We start from the raw sequence: 20,175 nt of genomic DNA on the forward strand, positions 1-20,175 counted from the left end.
AAGGCAGGAGGAAAATGAGGAGGCTTTCTGTGTCTCAGCGTGCACTTTGCTGCTCACTGGAGTCAGCACCCTTTCTGTTTTATTTGGTCACTTAAGATCTTAAGAGCAAGCCCTTCTGTACCCCCACATGACCAGCAGCAGTGGCCACTGCACTCCCATTTTGATGTTTCAAGAATAGGACAAGAGAAGCAGCAGAAATTAGAGTGGCCGTGGTTGAGGTTTTTTTCTTTTTGCTTATGGTTTTGGCCAGATTTGTTAAAGATTCTGCCTTTCCTGCCTTTGGTGTTCTTGGGCCTGGTTTTAACCTTTTTTAAGAAAATTGAAGTATAGTTGAATTACAATGTTGTGTTAGTTTCAGGTGTACAGCATAGTGATTCAGTTATTTATATGTGTGTATATATATTTTATATGTTTTTAAAATTCTTTTCCATTATAGGTTATTATAGGATACTGAATATAGTTCTCTATGCTGTACATTAGGTCCTTGTTGTTTATTTTATATGGGTATATGCTAATCCCAAACTCCTAATTTATCCCTCCCCACCTTTCCCTTTTGGTAACCATAGTTTGTTTTCTATGTCTTTGAGTCTATTTCTGGTTTGTAAATAAGTTCATTTGTATCTTTTTTTTTTTTAGGATTCCACATGTAAGTAATGTCATATGAAATTTGCCTTTTCTCTGTCTGACTTACTTCACTTAATATGATAATCTCTAGGTCCATCCATGTTGCTGCAAATGGCATTATTTCATTCTTTTTCATGGCTGAGTAGTATTCCATTGTATAAATATACCACAACTTCCTTATCCAGTCATCTGTCAATGGACATTTAGGTTGCTTCCATGTCCATTGTATATAGCGCTGCTATGAACATTGGGATGTGTGTCTCTTTTCAAATTATATTTTCCTCCAGATATATCCCCAGAAGTGGGATTGCTGGATTGTATAGTAAGTCTATTTTTGGTTTTTTAAGGAACCTCCATACTGTACTCCATAGTGGCTGCAACAAATTACATTCCCACGAACAGTGTAGGAGGGTTTTGTCTTCTCCACACCCTCTCCAGCATTTATTATGTGTAGACTTTTTGATGATGCTCATTCTGACTGGTGTGAGGTGATACTGCATTGTGTTTTTGATTTGCATTTCTCTGGTAATTAGTGATGTTGAGCACGTTTACATGTGCCTGTTGGCCATCTGTGTGTCTTCTTTGGAGAAATTTGTTTAGGTCTTCTGCCTATTTTTTGATTGGGTTGTTTGATATTAAGCTGTATGAGCTGTTTGTATATTTTGGAAATTAATCTTGTATTAGTCTAATTGGTTGCAAATATTTTCTCCCATTCCATAGGTTGTCTTTTTGTTTTGTTTCCTTTGCTGTGCAAAGGCTTTTGGGCTTAATTAAATCTCATTTGTTTATTTTTGCTTTTATTTCTATTACTTTAGGAGATGGATCCAAAAAATACTGCTACGATTTATGTCAAAAAGTGTTCTGCTTATATTTTCTTTTAGGAGTTTTATCGTATCTGGTTTTACATTTGGGCCTTTAATCCATTCTGAGTTTATTTCTGTATATGGTGTTAGAGAATGCTGTAATTTCATTCTTTTACATGTACCTGTCCAGTTTTTCCAGCACCACTTATTGAAGAGACTGTCTTTTCTCCACCCTATGTTCTTGCTTCTTTTGTCATAGATTAATTAACTATAAGTGTGTGGGTTTATTTCTGGGCTTTCTATCCTGTTCCATTGATCTATGTGTCAGTTTCTGTGCCAGTACTATACTGTTTTGATTATTGTATGTAGCTTTGTAGTATAGCCTGAAGTCAGGAAGCATGATTCCTCAAGCTCTGTTCTTCTTTCTCAAGATTGTTCTGGCTATTTGGAGTCTTTTGTGTTTCCATGCAAATTAAAAAATTTTTTTGTTCCAGTTCTGTGAAAAATGCCATTGGTAATTGGATAGGCATTGCATCAAATCTGTATATTGTCTTGGGTAGTATGGCCATTTTAACAATATTGATTCTTCCAATCCAAGATGGTATATCTTTCCATCTGTTTGTGCTGTCTTCAGTTTCTTTCATCAGTGTCTTATAGTGTTTGGAGTAGAGTTCTTTTGCCTCCTTAGGTAGGTTTATTCCTAGGCATTTTATTCTTTTTGGTGTGATGTTAAATGGGATTGTTTCCTTAATTTCTGTTTCTGATATTTTGTTGTTAGCATATAGAAATGCAACACATTTCTGTATATTAGTTTTGTATCCTGGAACTTTATAGAATTCATTGACGAGTTCTAATAGTTTTCTGGTAGCATCTTTAGGGTTTTCTAAGTATAGTATCATGTCATCTGCTAACAGTGACAGTTTTACTGTAACTTTTCCAATTTGGATTCCTTTTGTTTGTTTTTCTTCTCTGATTGTTGTGGACTTCCAAAATTATGCTGAATAAAAGTGGCAAGACTGGGCATCCTTGTCTTGTTCCTGATCTTAGAGGAAATGCTTTCAGTTTTTCACCATTATGATGTTAGCTGTGAATTAGTCAATGGTCTTTATTATGTTGAGGTATGTTTCCTCTATGCCCACTTTATGGAGTGTTTTTATCATAAATGGGTGTTGGATTTTATCAAAAGCTTTTTCTGCATCTCTTGAGGTGATCATATGGTTTTTATTCTTCACTTTGTTAATGTGGTGTATCACATTGATTTGTGGATACTGAAAAATCCTTGCATCCCTGGGATAAATCCCACTTAATAATGATGAATGTTGGAGTCGGTTTGCTGGTATTTTGTTGAGGACTTTTGCATCTATGTTAATCAGTGATATTGGCCTGTAATTTTCTTTTTTTGTGTGATATCTTTGTCTGGTTTTGGTATCAGGGTGATGGTGGCCTCGTAGAGTAAGTTTGGAAGTGTTCCTTCCTCTGCAATTTTTGGGAATAGTTTCAGAAGGATAGGTGTTAACTCTTAAATGTTTGGTAGAATTCACCTGTAAAGCCATCTGGTCCCAGACTTTTATTTGTTGGGAGTTTTTAAGTTACTGATTCAAATTTTTTTTTTTTTTTTTTTTTACTGGTAATTGGTCTGTTCATATTTTCTATTTTTTCCTGGTTCAGTGTTAGGAGACTGTACCTTTAAAAGAATTGGTCTATTACTTCTAGGTTGTCCATTTCATTGGCATATAGTTGCTCATAGTAGCCGCTTATGATCCTTTGTGTTTCTGTGGTGTTGGTTGTAACTTCTTTTTCACTTCTGATTTTATTGAATTGGGTCCTCTCCCTTTTTTTCTTGGTGAGTCTGGCTAAAGGTTTATCAATTTTGTTTATCTTTTCAAAGAACCAGATTTTAGTTTCATTGATATTTTGTTTTGTTTTGTTTTTTAGTCTATTTCATTTATTTTTGCTCTGATCTTTATGGTTTCTTTCCTTTGACTAACTTTGGGTTTTGTTTGTTCTTTTCTCTAGTTGCTTTAGGTGTAAGGTTAGGTTGTTTGAGATCTTTCCTGTTTCCTGAGGTAAGCTTGTATTGCTATAAACTTCCCTTTTGTAGTGCCCCATAGGTTTTGGATCGTTGGATTGGTTTTTGTTTTGATTTGTCTCTAGGTATTTTTGATTTCTTCAATGATGAAAGAAAGAAATATTGGTTAGCCTCCATGTGTTTGTGGGATTGTTGTTGTTGCAGTTTTTTCCTTGTAGTTGGTTTCTATCTCAGCATTGTGGTTAGAAAGATGCTTGATATGATTTCAATTTTCATAAATTTACTGAGGCTTGCTTTGTGCCCCAATGTATGATCTATCCTGGAGAATGTTCCATGTGCACTTGAAAAGAATGTGTATTCTGCTGCTTTTAGATGTAATGTTCTATAAAAATATCAGTTAAGTCCATCTGGTCCAATGTGTCATCTAAGGCCTGTGTTTGTTTATTGATTTTCCTGTCTGGATGATCTGTCTGTTGATGTAAGTGGGAGTGTTAAAGTCCCTTACTATTATGTTACTGTCAGTTTCTCCCTTTATGTCTGTTAACATTTGCCTTATACATTGAGGTGCTTCTATGTTGGGTGCGTGTATGTTTACAGTTGTTATATCTTCTTCTTGGATTGATCCCTTGATCATTATGTAGTGTCCTTCTTTCTCTTATAATAGTCTTATAAAGTCTGTTTTGTCTGATATAAGTATTGCTACTTCACCTTTCTTTTGATTTCCATTTGCATGGAATACCTTTTTCCATCCCCTCATTTTCATTCTGTGTCTCTAGATCTGAATGAGTCTCTTGTAGGCAGCAAATACATGGGTCTTTTTTTATCCATTCAGCAAGTCTGTATCTTTTGGTTGGAGTATTTAGTCTATTTACATTTAAGGTAATTATTATTGTGTATGTTCTTATTGCTATTTTGTTAATTTTTTTGGATTTGTTTTCTTTTGTTCTCCAGTGATTTGGTGACTATAGTGTTACATTTGGGTTTCTTTTTTTGTGTGTATATATCTTATAGATTTTTGGCTTATGGTTACCATAAGGTTTTTGTAGAGCAGTCATATATATATGATTGTTTTAATTTGCTGATCTCTTATTTCAAATGCATTTTAAATGCCCTGCATTTGTACTCTCCTCCTCTCATGATTACTGTTTTTGATATCATATTTTACATCTAATTGTTCATATTTTACATCTAATCCCTTAACTGCTTATTGTGGATACAGATGATTTTACTACCTTTGTCTTTTAACTTCCTACTACTTTGTGTGTGGATGATTCCCTACCTTTACTGTATGTTTGCCTTTACCAGTGAGAGTGAGCTTTTCCATTTTGTAACTTTCTTGTTTATAGTTGTGGCCTTTTCTTTTCCTCTTAGAGAAGTTCCTTTAGCATTTATTATAAAGCTGGCTTGGTGGTGTGGAATTCTCTTAGCATTTGCTTGTCTGTAAAGCTTTTGATTTCTCCATCAAATTTGAATGAGAGCCTTGCTGGGTAGTGTATTCTTGGTTATAGGCTTTCCCCTTTCATCATTAAATATCTTGTGCCACTCCCTTCTGGCCTGTAGCTTCTGCTGAAAAATCAGCTGATAGTCTCACTGGAGTTCCTTTGTATGTTATTTGTTGCTTTTCCCCTTGTTGCTTTTAATATTCTCTGTTTATCTTTAGTCATTTTAATTACAGCTTGTCTAGGTGCATTCCTCTTAGGGTTAACCCTGTATGGGACTCTCTGCACTTCCTGGACTTGGGTGACTGTTTCCTTTCCCAGGTTAGGTAAGTTTTCAGCTGTTCTCTCTTCAAATATTTTCTCAGGCCCCATCTTTCTCTTCTCCTTCTGGGACCCCTGTAATGCAAATATCAGTGTTCTTGATGTTGTCTCAGAGGTCTTTTAAACTATCCTCATTTCTTTTCAACATTCTTTTTTCCTTTTTCTGTTCTGCAGTAGTGATTTCCACTACTGTCTTCCAGCTCACTGATCTGTTCTTCTGCCTCATTTGTCTACTCTTGATTCCTTCTAGGGTATTTTTCATTTCAGTTATTGGATTCTTTAAATATGGTTGTTCTTTATATTTTCTAACTCTTTGCTAAAAACTTCTAACTTCTTTCTCTGTGCATCTATTCTCCTCCTGAGTTCTTTGATCATCTTTACAATCATTACTGAATCATTACTAATCATTTTCTCTTTCTTGGGTAGATTGCCTATCTCCACATCACTTAGTTCTTCTTCTGGAATTTCATCTTCTTCCTTTGTCTGGAACATTCCTTTGCTGCCTCATTTTGTCTAAATTTCTATTTGTATTGTTACGTTTGTGGTAAGTTAGTCACGTTTCTCGACCTTGGGGAAGTGGCTCTCTGTAGGAAGTGTCAAATGCATCTCAAGCAGGGCACTCCCCTCTTGTCACCCAAGGGCCAGGGACCAGCAGGTGCCAGGACAGCATCTGGCCTGTGTTTGCAGACTCAGTCAGCAGGCTGCGGGATCATAGTTTTCTTGCTTCTGGTGGATGAGGCTGGTCTAGAGGGTTGGGCCAGCTTCTTGGCAGGAGGGGCTGGTATGCCCACTGATGGCTGGAGCTGGTCCTACCAGAGGGCCATGTCTAAAGGTGGCTGTGGGCTCAGGAAGTCTTTAGGCAGCCTGTCTACTGATGAGTGGGGATGTTCCCCCTCTCAGTTTGGCCCAACACGTCCCAACACTGGATCCTACAGGCTGTTGGGTGGGACCAGGTCTTGGTACCAAGCAAGATGTCAGCCTCCAGGAGAGTTCATGCAGATGAATATTCCCCGATATGTCCACCACTGTGTCCCTAGGGTGAGCCACAGCCACCCTTGCCTCTCCAGGAGACCCTTTAAGACCAGCAGGTAGGTCTGGCCCAGTAGCCCATGAAATTTTGTCTGTGGTCCTGGTGAGTCTGAGATTTTTGTGTGCATCCTTACAAGTGAAGTTTCTATTTCCTCCAGTTCTGTGGAGCTCCTGCAGTTAAACCCTGGTGGCCTTCAAAGCTAAATACTCTGGGGGCTTCTCATTCTGGTGATGGACCCTTGGGCTAGGGAGCCTGACATGGGGCTCAGAACTCTCCTGTGGGAAATCTTCTATAATATAGATATTCACCAATTTGTCGGTCGTCCACTGGAGGGGTGTGGGGTTTGATTGTATCCCAGGTCCACCTCTCCTACCCATCTTGTGGCTGCTGCTTTATGGTTTTAGTTATGGAAGATCTTTGCTGGTAGGCTCCAGTCGTTTTCATTGATGGTGGTTGTGCAGTTAGTTGTGATTTTGATGTGTTCATGAGAGGAGGTGAGTGCTGGCTCCTTCTACTCTACCATCTTGGCCACCAGCCTTCTAGCCCAATTTGAAGAGAACTGCAGATTATCCCTGACCCAGAGGTGAGGTCATGGTTCATGGAGCTCATGTCTGCCTCTTGGGCCAAGGGCCTTGAGAGGCAAGAATGGGGAGGACTGTGTTTTGTCCAGCTGGGCCTCAGCAAATACTGATTCGGGAGCTGAATGTCCTCCTAACAACCCAGCACACAGCTCTTTGAGCTCATGAGCTCACCTGGGTTTCTGCAGTTACTGTCGGTAGCCACTTCACCCAGGCAGCCTCCCCGCCTAGCCTACTGAAGCCCGTCTCAGTATCCATGCGGTTAGGGATTCTCCAGAGGAACGAACTGAGAACTGGTTCTAAGTGAGTGGCTGGGGAGTGGGGGGCGGAGATGGCAGCCCCTGTATCCGCCTCTTCTTCCCTTCACCCTCATCATTAGTGTATCTGCCACAGCTCTCAGCTTCTGCTTTCAGAAGCTCCATGGTCCCAGCTGTGTTTCCTTTGTCCCTATGCTATAAAATCTTACATTTGTATAATGTTTTAAACTTTTAAAGCACTTTCATTTTATCTTTCAACAGCTCCATGAGTGGTGAGGGCAAGAGGTTACAGAACTTGCCTAAAGTCATGAGGTTGGTTAATGCAAAGGCAAGGGTAGAATCCAAGCCTCTTTCTGTTCCATGTTACTAACAATCATGCAGTTGGATTTTGGGGAGCAAAACAGTGGGCCAGAGTGAATTAATTCAACGGCCTGCATCTGCCTTAGATTTAGGTCCCAATTACCCGAGAAACTATTTTGAAAAAAGGTGAAATTAAGAGCCTCTTCCTTGTTCCAGAGACCTTGATGTTCCGTTTTCCCCAGCATTCCTGCCTCACTCCCGTTTACACATGTAGCATGAGGAACACGTCCCTGGGAGTATGTAACAGGTTCCTGATAAAACAGAAAGCTTTTCAGGCTCTGATCACACATGTTGCTGGCTCAGTCCCTTTCCCAGCTACTCCTCTGGCTCCCCTTTCTCTGGAACCTCAGCTCCCTTGCACAGGGCACCTCATACCCTTTCCAAGGGCACCTCACAAGGACATCTCTGACTGCCAGATCTTCCAAAGTATGACCTGCTTAGCTGCCAGAAGCCACTTCAGTGCAATCTTAGCTTGGCCTACAAGTCAGCCCTAGGCTTGCTGGGGAAGGTTAGAGGCAAAGGCTGTGACATCAGAAAGACACCAGAAGCTGTATTATGGTGAGTTGTTGGTGCCCTCAGTAAACAAGATAATGGCTATGTATGCATTTCCAGCGGGGCTCCTGATAAACAAAATTACGTAGTAAATGTTAGTCTTCTGTTCCCCGACAGACCTCACCTGTAAGGTTATCATTCCTGTGCCAGGTTAGTCCTGTGCAGAACTTTAGGTCGCACTAGAAACCACCACCCATCTCAAACCTGTTATTCGGGGCGGGGGGGGGTTGGGTGCTGCAGGGGGGAATCTGGGCAAATGGCACAGCAAAACGGAGGAGTTTTGTTTTTTTTTTTTTTACCTTGGAGGTGCTCCAGCTGATTGCCTTGCCCAGAGGTGGCTCCCAGTGGGCTGTGGGGCACAGCGGTTAGGAGCCGACCCCGGAGCCGGGGCCCCATCCTCAGGATGCGCACACTCAGGGGCCGAAGGCAGTGATTAGTCAACCGGAGCTGAACGCGGACTCTGGTGTGAATCTTAATCAGACTCTTTCCCATGGTGGCCCAGGAAGGCAGATACTTCTTCAGTGGAAACCAGCTGATCTCTTCATGGAAACCAGCCAGGTAGAAGGAGAAGGCGGAAAACCAGCTAGCGACAAAGGATTTTCACTGATCTCATGCCATGGCAGCCCCTTTGCAGCACCTCCCGTGCTGGAGAGTGAAGGTCGGTGCCGCAAGTCTCCGACCTTCAGTGAGCAGGCTGAGCTGCAGGGAAGGGGCAGCTCCCAGAGGCCAACGTTATCAGGGCACTGACCAGTCAGAAGCACTTAGAGCCATAAAAAGTAACGCTTTCCAGCCTGTAGCTGTTTCCCTGAGGCCCAAATAAGGGCCCCAGACCTCTAAGAGGGTGAGGGTCTGAGAGAGGACAGGGGACAGTCCCAGAGGGTAGGGGGAATCAAGACTGTCCAGAAAATCCAAGATGTGAAGCTACAAAGACAATGGGCTTTGCGTTGGGTAGCTCTGGGGCTGGAAAGGGGCTGTGTCCCATCCTCCACGGGGCTCCACACTGTTCGGCCGGCTGCCGAGGGGTGCCCCCCAGGGCGTGTTGGTGAGAGGAACTGACACACCTGAGTGTCCTCTCTGGGTCAGGCCTGAAAAAATAACCTGTGTTATCCTGGCATCCCTGAGAGCAGAGGGCAGGGCCAATCAATGTAGTCATCTTTTAAAGGGTCTCAGTTCATTGATTACTTGGTTTCATTGGAACTGGAATGTCATGTTAATGGTTTCTGCAATTTTCCCCATTGTTTTTGGAGATAGCAAACAAAGCTTTCCCCAAGAAAAGGCAAATGGGGTCTGTGATACTATGTGTCTTGTGGACTATAGGAAAGACAGTTCATGATGGAGCACGAACCAGTTTCAAATGTTCACAACTTCCTGGGAGTTTTGAGGGTTTGTGCCATTTTTCTGAGTTCTGCATCACATCCCTCTCACCCTTCCCTGCCTGGCTGGGGTGGACGAGCTGTGTTAGGTAGGTGCTTTAGAGGCAAAACCCCCTCTTGAGAGATGGTGCAGCTGAACTCTCGCCTCCTGAAATAATCCAGTCTTTATTTCCCCAGGCTTGATGATCCCTGCACTGACAGAGCCACTTAGCTACTGAAGTCTTGTATTTTTTCCACATCCAAACCAGATGTCCATCTGCCTCGCCTCACCCTGAGTTTCATTCTGCCTGTGAGTTTCATTACCGCCGGGGCATTTCTTAGCTTTTACCTCCACCCTCCTGAGTCTAATGGGCCCAGAGGGCCCTGACTGGGGATGAAGTTGGGGCTTGTCAGCAGGCAGCCTCGGGAACAGGCTGGTTTGGGGAGTAACGCGTGGAGCCTGCTGGGCTATAATCTGCCAGGTGTGAATTTCTGTGAGGCTGAGATTTTTGAGGCTGTGCCTGGCCGTAGGGGTCTCTGCTCTAATACCTTCCACAGTGGCTTCTCCCCACTGCACCCTGTCTGGCCTTTTGCAAGCATGGTGACTGTTTTGGATGTCGAGGAGCCCATTGCTGCTACAGTGGGGAAGACAGGTTCTGGGAGGAGGCTGAAGGCACAGCTAGAGCTGGCAGGGGCCTGGGGCAGCCTCACAGCTCGAGGATGGTTCTCTGCACCTCTGAGTTGTCCTGCTAACCCTGCTTGGCAGCTGCTCCCAGTGAGGTGTGTCACCATGTGGACGGCCTCAGTCTTCCCTCTTCTGAGGATGCTGGTTTACTGGACATTCTTCCATATGCTAGGGAGCAGAAGAGCGTAAGGCTCCTCTACTATGTGAGAACTGCAGTAGTGCCAGCTTCCCCTAGGGGGCGCCTATTCTCTGGGAGGACAGCTGTCCAGACTTTCTGCAGGAGCCCTGGGATGAACCTGGCCGCTGCAGCCTCAGGATGGATGGGAACGAGGGCCACAGACAGGGGAGAAAGTTATGTTGCTCAGAAGAAAAGAAATTTCATTCTACTTTCCTGTGATGCACACCCCATAAAAAGAGGGACAGCAAGAACCAGGCTAGTTTTTCCACTCGGCCTAAGATGGGGAAAAACCAGGAGGCTGTGTCTGAGGACACAGTGATTCTATACCTTGCATAGCAACTACGCCTGGTAGTGTACAAGGCACCCTCCTACATACAGCCTGCTCTCCGGTGGGGGCAACAGGCTCAGAGAAGTTAAGCAATCTGCCCCCAGGCAATGCGTGGCCGAGCTCAGATTTCGACCTCATCTTTTAACTTCCTGACCAGGGCTCTCTCATTGTGTTTGCTGCCTGCCCAGTAAATGCACTCATCTCTTTAAAGGACTTGCACATACATTAGCTTCCTCGAAACCCTTGGGGTTTTACAAATGGAGCCGTTAAGATACTCACATAATTAAGGTTCTTGATGGGGGTTGTGCAGCCAGGGCTCCCAACCCCCCGACTGTGTGTAGTTACAGATCCCGCTCGGGTGATACAGAGTGAGCCAGTGACGCTTCACATCAAACCAGAGAGCCTCCCGGACAAGTGGCAGAGCCATCTCCTTCCTAACCTAAGCGGGTCTTCACTTTCATCAACAAGCAGCATTCCCACAGGGAGGGCGAAGGGCCTTCCCTTCCCGGCCTCCAGGACAGAGACAGGGTTGAAGCAATCCTACTGCTGTGTCCTGCTGCTTGAGATTTTCTGAGGTCCTACAAAATGGCATGTTCTGCAATGAAAGCTTCCACTGTACCCCTGTATCCAGCCTGTCGGGCAAGCCGGCTCAGTGACAACAGCTGGAGAGCAATATTGCGAGTCTACTCACAGAACTGACGGCCCAGAGGTGGGGGCGGCATCAGCCTCAGCTGGGGTTATCTCGTTCAGTGAAGACACACAGACTTTGTCTCTCCTCCTGTCTCCATCCACCTCCTCCAGATGGAGGGAACAGTAGTGAGAGATGGGGCATGTTGGGCTTCCTGAGACAGTGTTAAAGAATTCAGGTAGCAAGAGGACAGATTTCTACAACTGAAGTAGAAGGCGGCTGCAGCTACTGGAATGCTTCAGAGCAAGAGTTTTAATTTCTTGTGTAACTGCCTCAGCCAGCCTGATCATTTAAGCTGTGGAGACTGGTCACCAGATCTGGAACACAAGTGAAAGCTTCTTGACAGAAGGCAAGTTCAGAACTGCATGGAACATGGTAGATTCCATTTACAAAGGTCTCTCCCAAAGGTCTAGCCCCATACTCTCAGACGTCCAAACCCTCCTGGACCACAGCTCAGCAGGGCTTGATGGAATTCCCTTTCACCTGACACCCAGCTGGTGTGCCCACCCACTGGAGGAAGCCTTCTCCCTACCCCTGGAGAAACCTGCCGCTGTCTCTAAGGCATATTCACTTCTTTCAAAGGTCTGTGAGGAACTGGTCCAAGTGATAATTTAAAGGAACCCGTGTCACCTCCAGAGCTCATGCTCACCTTCCATGATGGAGATGTGAACAGCTCTTCTCCGGGTCCTAGGGACGCTGCTCAGCCTTGGGCCATGGGTTATGGAGGGACAGCTGCGGCTGGGAACCATCCCTGCTCTGAGGTTAAAGAAAAAGGGAACTGTTAACTCAGCACACAGATTTGGTCAGGACTCAGAGTTGAGGAGTGGTCACTAGAACCTACCTAGCTGTGTTGTTTTATTTTGTTTTTTTTTTTTTAAATCTTCAATGCCTGCCTTTTGCCTTTACTCCCTGGAGCCCGGTCAGAGACACTGCTTGTCAACTTTCTTATATCCCAGACCCACCTGAATCTTCCTTTAGTGTGGCAACGGTGCCACTGATCTCTGGGCAGGATGTCAGGGAGGAGAGCCCAGGATATGCACTACTCCTAAAAATGGGCCTGAGACCGATATGGCAGCCTCCCTTGACCTCCAACAGAAGCGACAGATGTGAAGGCAGGTAGTACTGTTCCCATTCCCAGAGGTCAGGCTGGTGGGCAAACCCTGGCCCTCTTGGCCAATCATGTTTTTCTTGGGTCTATCAGGTTCGAGAAGATGGGCTTCTGGACATGCATGATTTACAGTTTTACATAAAGCATGGGTCCTAAAACTATTTCAGACCTAGTATGACTGGCTTCCTGTAATGGACTGATTCTAGAACCAATGGAATCTTGCTGCATGGACATGTCCTCCATGGTCTATGACCAATTTCAGGACTTGGGAGGACAGTGCAGAATTACCCAGGAAGGTGGCTCCTGGGTCTGATGTACTGTCTGCATTAGTCTGCCCTCCCTCATTCTCCATCAAGGCTCAGGGAACCAGGGCCAGACTGTTCCCCATGCCTCAGCTGAAATGGGTCTCTTCACCCTCCTGCTCTGTTCAGGAGCCATCACAGCCAGAATCCCCACAGTATGCACACTGCTGGCTCTTTTAAGATTCTGAGAGCTCAGCTGGACTTGGTTTTGGGGGAAGCCCCTGGCAGCCTACCTGTGTATTTCCGGTGGCTCCCGTTTGATCTTGGCACTTGATTCCATTACCTCCTTCGCAACTCGGCCACTAGAATTGGTGTAATAAAACAAGCAGCAAGGAATGAGACAGTGTTCCAGGACCGGGCTCCTCTCCAAGATCTCAGATACTCTGGCTGAACTGGGAAGTGGCCTCTTTGGCTCCCCCCTTCCCAATGTTTAGGTCACTGAGGAAGGCTGGCTGGGGTAAAGGGCTCTAAGGTGTCCTGATGGCTTTCTTAGAGAGCTCCCTCTCTCTCTGAAGTCTTTGGGGTCTTGCATTCTCATTTAGGAATGATTCCTCACTGTCCAGCATGTTCCAAAAATATTGCAAAAACTCTTTAGACAGACATGAATAGAATCACTGGCACGGTTCTTATTTTGCTGCTGTTTTAAGGGCAGGAGGAGACAATACACATTTTAAGCCCCACAGACAAACAGCCTCAGGGATGGAAAGAAAGAGTCAAAGGGTTAGGAGACAGGAGAATTGGATGGAAACCTCACTCTTTTCTGGAGGCTCCCAGTGTCTTTGTTCTCAAGGGTAAGGACCACTGAGCCACTGTTCTCCGGAGAAGGGTCTAAAAATAGGTCCATAACGGTTACTTACTGTCACTATTTACCTGTATCGGAACCGGCTCCCTTTAAAGAATAAATTGCTGCTGGACACTGTGCGGACTTGGCTTGACTTCTCCAGCCTGCAGCAAGGCAAAGTCCAGTGTGACAGATGGCCTGCAACTGCCTCACAGCCTAAGGCAGCACCTTTCCAGCTCCTTAAAGGCTACTTGGGGAAACTTCAGAAAAAGGCCCTTCACAGCCCCTTTTGTCTCTGACTCTCCTGTGCTCAGGGCGTCAGTGCTGGGGACAGTCATGTGGAAACCCCCCTCTACATCAGGAGGGTGAGGGCTCCCCACGAGTGCTTCCTGGGATTCACCAGGGGGCCTGAGAGAATAAACGTTAGGGGTGGTGGGCTGGGGCAGTAACAGAACGTCATCCGCCGACGGGTTAGCGGTATGACCTTGGGCACATTTCTTTTCCCCTCGGCCTCAGTCTTCTTATCTATAAAATGATGGAGCGGGGACTACTTGACCTCAGGAGGCCCTTACAGTCCTAGTATTTGATGATTTGTATCCATGTCTGGGTAACTGGGTGAAGAGGGTAGGGGCTGCCCTTCCTATCCCATCTCCTTGGAGGGTTTAACATATGTCACCCTGTTAAAGACCGAGAAAGCCTGACATGAAACTAGCTTCAACAAAAGTTCCAGCATGTATTTGAACTTGGGACCATTTGCCCTCCCCCAGAACGCCCATTAGTATCACTTTCAAGGCGGCAGACAGCCTATGTGGAGACTGGAAGGCCGTATTAAGCCCTTGGGTGACTTCTGATCCTGTTCGTCCTCACACACTTAGAAAAGGAAGCTTGGGCAGAGCTGCCCAGTGACCCTCCTAAGCCCTGACCTCTGCCCACAACACGGCCTGGGTGCCTGCAGTGCTAGCCCAGCCAGGGACCGGTCTGGTCTGACGCTTTGTGGGCAGGCCGTGAATATTTAGGGAGTTGTCCCTACAATCCGTGAACAGCTGGGGACACCATCCCCACCTGTCCCAGGGCTCCGTGAGGCTCTGAGCCTACTTGCCCTCCTGCCTGAGCATATTCTTGAGTCTGAGCCAGCTCCCTTCAAAGCACTAGGCCAAAAGCAGGGCAGGGATCTTCACGAGAGAGGTACTCAGTGAGGCCACAGCGGCTGCTGCCAGAAACTTGGCATAAATGGGGGCCTGACCCAGGCTAGCGGCCCTTAACACTGAATTAGTAGTCAGTGGAAAACAGAGAAAAGTAACCTTGGTTTCCAGTGTGGGTGTTGGCAGGGCTCGCTAGGTGTGGAGATCTATTAAGGAAAGACCCAGAAACTGAGTTCAGTCACAGTGCAGAAGCACAGTTCTGCTCCCACAACACAGATGGAAAAACAAAGGAAGACCTCCGGAAAGGATGCTGAAATGTTTCCTTGGCTTTCCTTGGACAGCCAGGGACTGAACAGGAGGGAAATGTGACCACGTGAAAGTCTGCTGAGCATCCTCTCCATGAGAAGAAAGAAGCCCACTCAGGTTAGAATTCAGGCTACCCATTCAGTTCACCCCTGATTCTGGTCTCAAATACATAGAAATTATAAAGCAATGCAGAAAGCCTGCCAAAGAAACAGCCCCTGGGCTCTGGCTGGAGCACCAGGGAGGAGACAGTTCTGCCCATAGCAGTGAGCAGGTCGCAGTCTACCGAGTGGGGAGGAGGACGGTGCCCCCAGCCTGGAGCAGCTCTCTCCAGGATCCCTCAGGTTACTGGGGGGAGAACTATGGCCTGTCAGGGGAGGAATATGCCACACACTCTGTCTTACATTGTCCTGATTAAGACACAGCTTATTAAAGCATCAGTCATTGTATTCTATTTTTAAAACAAGACCAAGGGTTTTAGTGAAACATACTATATCTGGATCACCCCAGTTCCTTGATGGGCTGTATCTTTGCTCCCTAATGCTTTTATAACCACTTTCGTAAAGAAAACTGAGCACAAAAGCCTCGATTTACTTTATAAAATCATTTGGTAAGCAAAGTTCTTGCCTTTGGCCCAAAGCTGGTATCTCAGTAACAGATAAGTCCCTGCCTCCCCCGCCCCTCACTACCCCACCCCAGGCACCTGGACTCGGCCTGGCACTGGCAAACTTCTGTCAGTGACACACCAGGAAGGGCTGGTGTCAACCCCAGCTCAGCACCAGGCCACCCACTGGCGAGCAGGCCCCAGAGTCTCTCCAAGGCTTAGCGAGCTGCTCCGGGCTATGCCTGCTCCTTTCTGGAGCTGCTGTGTTCTGGGCCTGAATACAGGGCTCTGAGTGGCTCCACAGGGCCAGCTTTACTGATGCCAGGCACCCATGGGCTTTCTCTGGCCCTAGCCTTCCCCTGAAAGGACCCAGAACTGCTTTGCCACTGGGGGTTGTCCAAGGACATAGCGAGGTAAACCCCTTGGGCACGTCTGCTGAAACACATTCCCAGACCTCAGCTCTGGCCCTCCACGTGGTAAGGACAGACACCTGGGAAGGGGGCTGAGCTTTATAAGAAAGCCTAACCTTGTCACGTCATGTCTCCTTTGTCAACATCTCTCAGTTTCCTGCCCACCATTCCTCTAAAAGTAGCTTCTATGACTTTGGCCCTGATAAAGACAGCCCCCGGTGCACGTGTCCACTCACTTGTAGAAGGCCTGGTTCTCGATCCCACATTTCCAGAGGTGCTTGCAGGCTTCTGGAGTTGGAGCAAAATATGTGAGAATAATTTTCTTTTCCTACAAGAAATCCCACATAGAAACACCTGAGTGTGGATGGAGAGGCGAAGGGTGAAGTGGGCCAGGACACTGACCCCTGAGCTGTCGGGGGCTCCCCACTACTCAGCGAGAGGCTTCAGATGGGGAAGGGGCGGCATGGCGGCTGGCTGGTTGGAAGAGGACGCCTGCAGCATCCACGGGGCAGAGGTCAGGACAGTGCAGAAGGTCCCACCTGGCAGGGCCGATCAGGGTAAGTCTCAGCTGGTACAGCCTGAACCAGGTGAGCCTTCACCAGAGAAAGTGGCTTTCTCATCTGGAGTTTTCTTTTTTTGTTTTTATTATCTTCCTGGAATTTTCACATGGAAGCCAAAGACTTACTTTGTACTCCCAGGAGGTGTGGGACCTCTGGGGCCACCAGCATCCATCCCTCCCCATCCCTCACCTCCAGGTCTTGCTTTTGGTCATGGCTCAGCTCTGCCTGGGTGGATGGGCCACTGTGGTTCAGCCCTGGCCGTCAGGAACCACCCCAGTGCCCCAGCCCTCCCTGAAGAGAAGGAAGCCAGCACTCACCTCTTTCTGACTTACGTATAAATAAAAAGTCTTTCCTTCAAATTTCAGCTTGGTCACCTCATTCCTAGAAGCACAAAGACAGCACCAGTCACCTCACTGGGGGCTGCCCATTCATAGCCGAGTCCTGTAGATGCACAGCCCACCCCGACTGGAAGGGGCTCCGGGCACAGACACAGTTTTAGCCAAAATTAGAACCGAAACAAGACAGCAGCGCAGTGGCCTTAGAGAACAGTTGTTGAAACAGTTCAATCCACAGTTTTCTGGTCAATCACACTATAATAATAGGGTGATAGGAGGGTTTCGGGCTCATCAACAGTGGCTGTAAAAAGGAGACTTGCATGGGAAGTGAGTGGTCCTGGGCCATTTCAGGCTTTGGTTCATAACACAGGTGCATTATCTGGATGGGACTGTCAAACGTAAGATGCCACAGGTAGCTGATGAGGCCAAAGTTCAAGTACAGCAAATAATGAAAAACAATGCAACCAGGTTCTGAGGGAGTTGAGTCTTTCAGGTGACTGTGTCACTAGATGGAAAATGCAGTTTAATGCAGACAAATGTCAAACGATCTCAGGGAGGGGGCAGGGCAACATACCAAAGAGAGAGAACAGATTACATGGAACAGTCATGCAGCGTACTGACCAGGAAAGGGGCTTAGGGGTTTTTGTAGAAAAATCCTTGAAGCCACCAGCCCAGTGAATGGCTGCAGTAAAAGAGGCAAACAGGATACTGGGGTACATCACCCGCAGGACAGACACAAATCAGAAGAAGTGACATGGTTACTGTACATGGCACGGCTTAGACCTCACCTCCACATACTGCTCTCAGCCTTGGTTACATTTACAAAATGCAAAAATGACCAGGGTCTTAAGTGGATGTCCCTGAGAGCCAGAGAGCTAGGCCGCACATCGGGCACTCCTCACTTCCCTTCCCTTTGCCTGACACAGTCACCCTCTGGAGCCTGAAGGCCCTCCCACCTCGCTGGGGGCAGGGGCCTTATTTTTCTCCGCAACTGGGACTCCCAAGGAAGTCTGACCACGCACATTTGCCTCCTCTTCGCTTCTTCCTCTTTGAAATTTCTAGGGATATCTTAGCTCAGTATCCTAGGAAGTAGCAGAAGGTAGTGAGAACCATGTATCCAATTTACTAGTAACTGGACAAAAGCCAGGGGACAGAGGAAGGTCACTTGTTCTCTGGAAGTCATGGCAGGGTCAGGATGAGAGTTCACAACTTGACTACCAGTCCTGAGCTAATGCAAGTCACATGGTATTCCTTCCCTCTTTGATTCCCTCCTAGTCACTCTCTCAGACTCATACAGAATACATTAAGTATTGACTGATTAACATACCAACAAGCACACAGATCACCTAGGTTTCAACAAGCAAGATAGGAAAGAAAGATGTTTCCTATTGGAAGTGAGATTGAGTTTACATCTGTTATTTTAAAGTTGAGGCAGATAAAGAGGAGACCTCGTGAAGAAGTGGGCCGTGAGAGAAGTCACAGAATGAAAGGCCCTGGGACAAGCCGGTGTGCAGCAGGGCTCCTGGAGGGCAGGGACACTTTAGGGACTCCGGGCCCCGGTAACATGTGTGTCCTATTTGTTTCTAGCAAAATGCCCCCTACCAGGCACCTCACAAGACAGCCACCCCGGTCAGAGTGTGGCCCAGGATCCGGGTCCTCTAAGGAGCATCACACAACCCAGTGGTCTCCAGGCAGCAAGTGTTCCTCACTAGGAAAGCAGTGGCCTGACGCTGCTCATTGTCTTTTTCTGAAAGTATCTTGTTGGACAGGAGACCCCCACACCCTCACCATCTTCACCCAAAGTGCACAGTGAGAGGGCCCACCTGAGAAGGCCCAGTAGATGGGCATGTGGGGTGCACAGTGGTGAGGCCAGTGCAGCAGGCGCCTTGTGAAGGGGGTTCTTGGGGGATGGGGCCTGGCTGGGCACGTGCAAGGAGCAGTTTCACCAGCACCCTGGGGGACACCACACTGCCAGTCGTCATGAGAGCCATGAGGGTTGGAAAGGTGGTGTCTGCCCACAGGCTCAGCAGGGGAGCTGAGGGGGATGCCTCAGAAAGCTTGCCAGGGAGGCGCTCTGTCCTCAGGTTCTCCGTTAGATCTTCTGGAGAAGGCAGAGGGAACATGACAGGGCCAGGCTTCCGCGGCTGAGCTCTCTGGGCCAAGGAAAGCCCCCTGTCCAAGCCCATGGGAGGAGCTGGCCAGCTAACACTTGGCAGTCTAAGGCCCAGGAAGGTTCAGAAATCACAGGGGCTTAGGAGAACATGTGACATGTTCTGATGAAGCTGAAAGAGGTTTGCACAGGCCAGGAAAAGGGTCTCTAGGTGAGCCAGGTGTCCATCAACAAACCCGTCTGCCGCTGACACAGCAGAACAGACCCCAGACAGACAGGGCGGAGGGGAAGCAGTTCCGAGTAGCTGCAGCTGAGGCAGTGGGAGTGGAAGGGAAGGACGAGTGGGGATGTGACTCCTGGGGGCTCAGGACACCCAAGCCCTGAGAAGGGTCAGGAGACAGTAGCATCTCTGCTCTTACAGGCAGTACCCACAGAGGGAGGTGGCTCGAGGAGGGTATTTGGCCAGAGCAACAGTCACGTCTGTCTGCCCCAGGGGTCACCGTGGGCCCTCCTTCGTTAGGAGAGTAGGTAATGAGTAAACATGCATGCAGATGCTATGGCCCGCTGCGGGGGACAGTCCCAAGGATGGTTCTCATGAGAACTTGGCTTCCCTAACACTGGCCCCAGCCCTAGACCTCTCATCCTACACAGAAATCAACTTTCCATACCCTTTCTCTGGAGAGGCTGCTGGCTCTCAGGAACACCCCTTTCTTTGGAAGAACAGGATCCTAGAAGAGACCACTACCTTCATCGGTCACCATTACGGATGCAAGGCTTTGGAGAGGGCTCAGAACCAGCACTCGCCCAATCACAGACAAAGGACATGGGAACCACAGCCCTCCCCAGGTGGTGAAGTAGAAAAAGCCCGTTTTGGAAATGAAGATACTCACCATTTAATGAAGTGGACCCTCTTGTTCCCTTGCAGAACAACAAACCCAAAAGGAGTGAAGGCCAGAAATGCAGCATTTCCTGACACGTCCTGCAACACAGAAAGACTTCTTATCAGGGTGATGCAGGCATAGAGGTAAAAGGGTGAGAAACACAGTTGTTCACTGGTGATGCAGGGTTAACACTTGGCAGTGGGTCACAGAGGGAAGAGCTTGGCATTTGGAAGTAACAGGCAGGTTACTTACCCTTCCTGAGTCTTAGTGCCCTTAACTCTTAGTTGTAGATTAAAAGATACCACAATCTTAGAAGGCTGTCATGAACATCCAAAGAGAATGGCAAGCCCTCACACATTGCTGGTGGGACTGTAAAATGGTGCAGTTGCTTTGGAAAGCAGTTGGGAAGTTCTTC

General features: G+C 47.0%; 1 protein-coding gene and 1 long non-coding RNA gene across 6 annotated transcripts in view; one reads left to right on the forward strand and one right to left on the reverse strand.

Annotated features, from left to right (window-relative positions):
• Positions 1–20,175, reverse strand: part of FRMD5 (FERM domain containing 5) — a 275,887-nt gene that overhangs the window by 2,225 nt on the left and 253,487 nt on the right. For all 3 annotated transcript variants that reach the window (XM_074366027.1, XM_074366028.1, XM_074366026.1), the window contains exons 8-13: positions 19,770–19,858; positions 16,752–16,815; positions 16,111–16,202; positions 13,505–13,579; positions 12,868–12,936; positions 11,874–11,980 (exon numbers count right to left, since the gene is read on the reverse strand). In XM_074366027.1, the coding sequence (XP_074222128.1) occupies positions 11,874–11,980; positions 12,868–12,936; positions 13,505–13,579; positions 16,111–16,202; positions 16,752–16,815; positions 19,770–19,858 (496 nt within the window). The remainder of the gene's footprint in view (positions 1–11,873; positions 11,981–12,867; positions 12,937–13,504; positions 13,580–16,110; positions 16,203–16,751; positions 16,816–19,769; positions 19,859–20,175) is intronic.
• LOC123619717 (uncharacterized) lies at positions 3–13,553 on the forward strand. Of its 3 annotated transcripts, XR_012507649.1 has the most exons (4): positions 3–7,393; positions 8,300–9,455; positions 9,544–9,655; positions 10,878–13,553. It is a non-coding gene; the product is annotated as an uncharacterized LOC123619717 (long non-coding RNA). The 3 variants fall into 3 exon arrangements; XR_012507647.1 differs by having other exon boundaries at positions 8,300–9,655; XR_012507648.1 differs by lacking the exon at positions 3–7,393 and adding an exon at positions 7,400–7,999 and having other exon boundaries at positions 8,300–9,655.

Source organism: Camelus bactrianus, chromosome 6 (assembly GCF_048773025.1).
Source record: "Camelus bactrianus isolate YW-2024 breed Bactrian camel chromosome 6, ASM4877302v1, whole genome shotgun sequence".
NCBI classification, from domain to species: Eukaryota; Metazoa; Chordata; class Mammalia; order Artiodactyla; family Camelidae; genus Camelus; species Camelus bactrianus.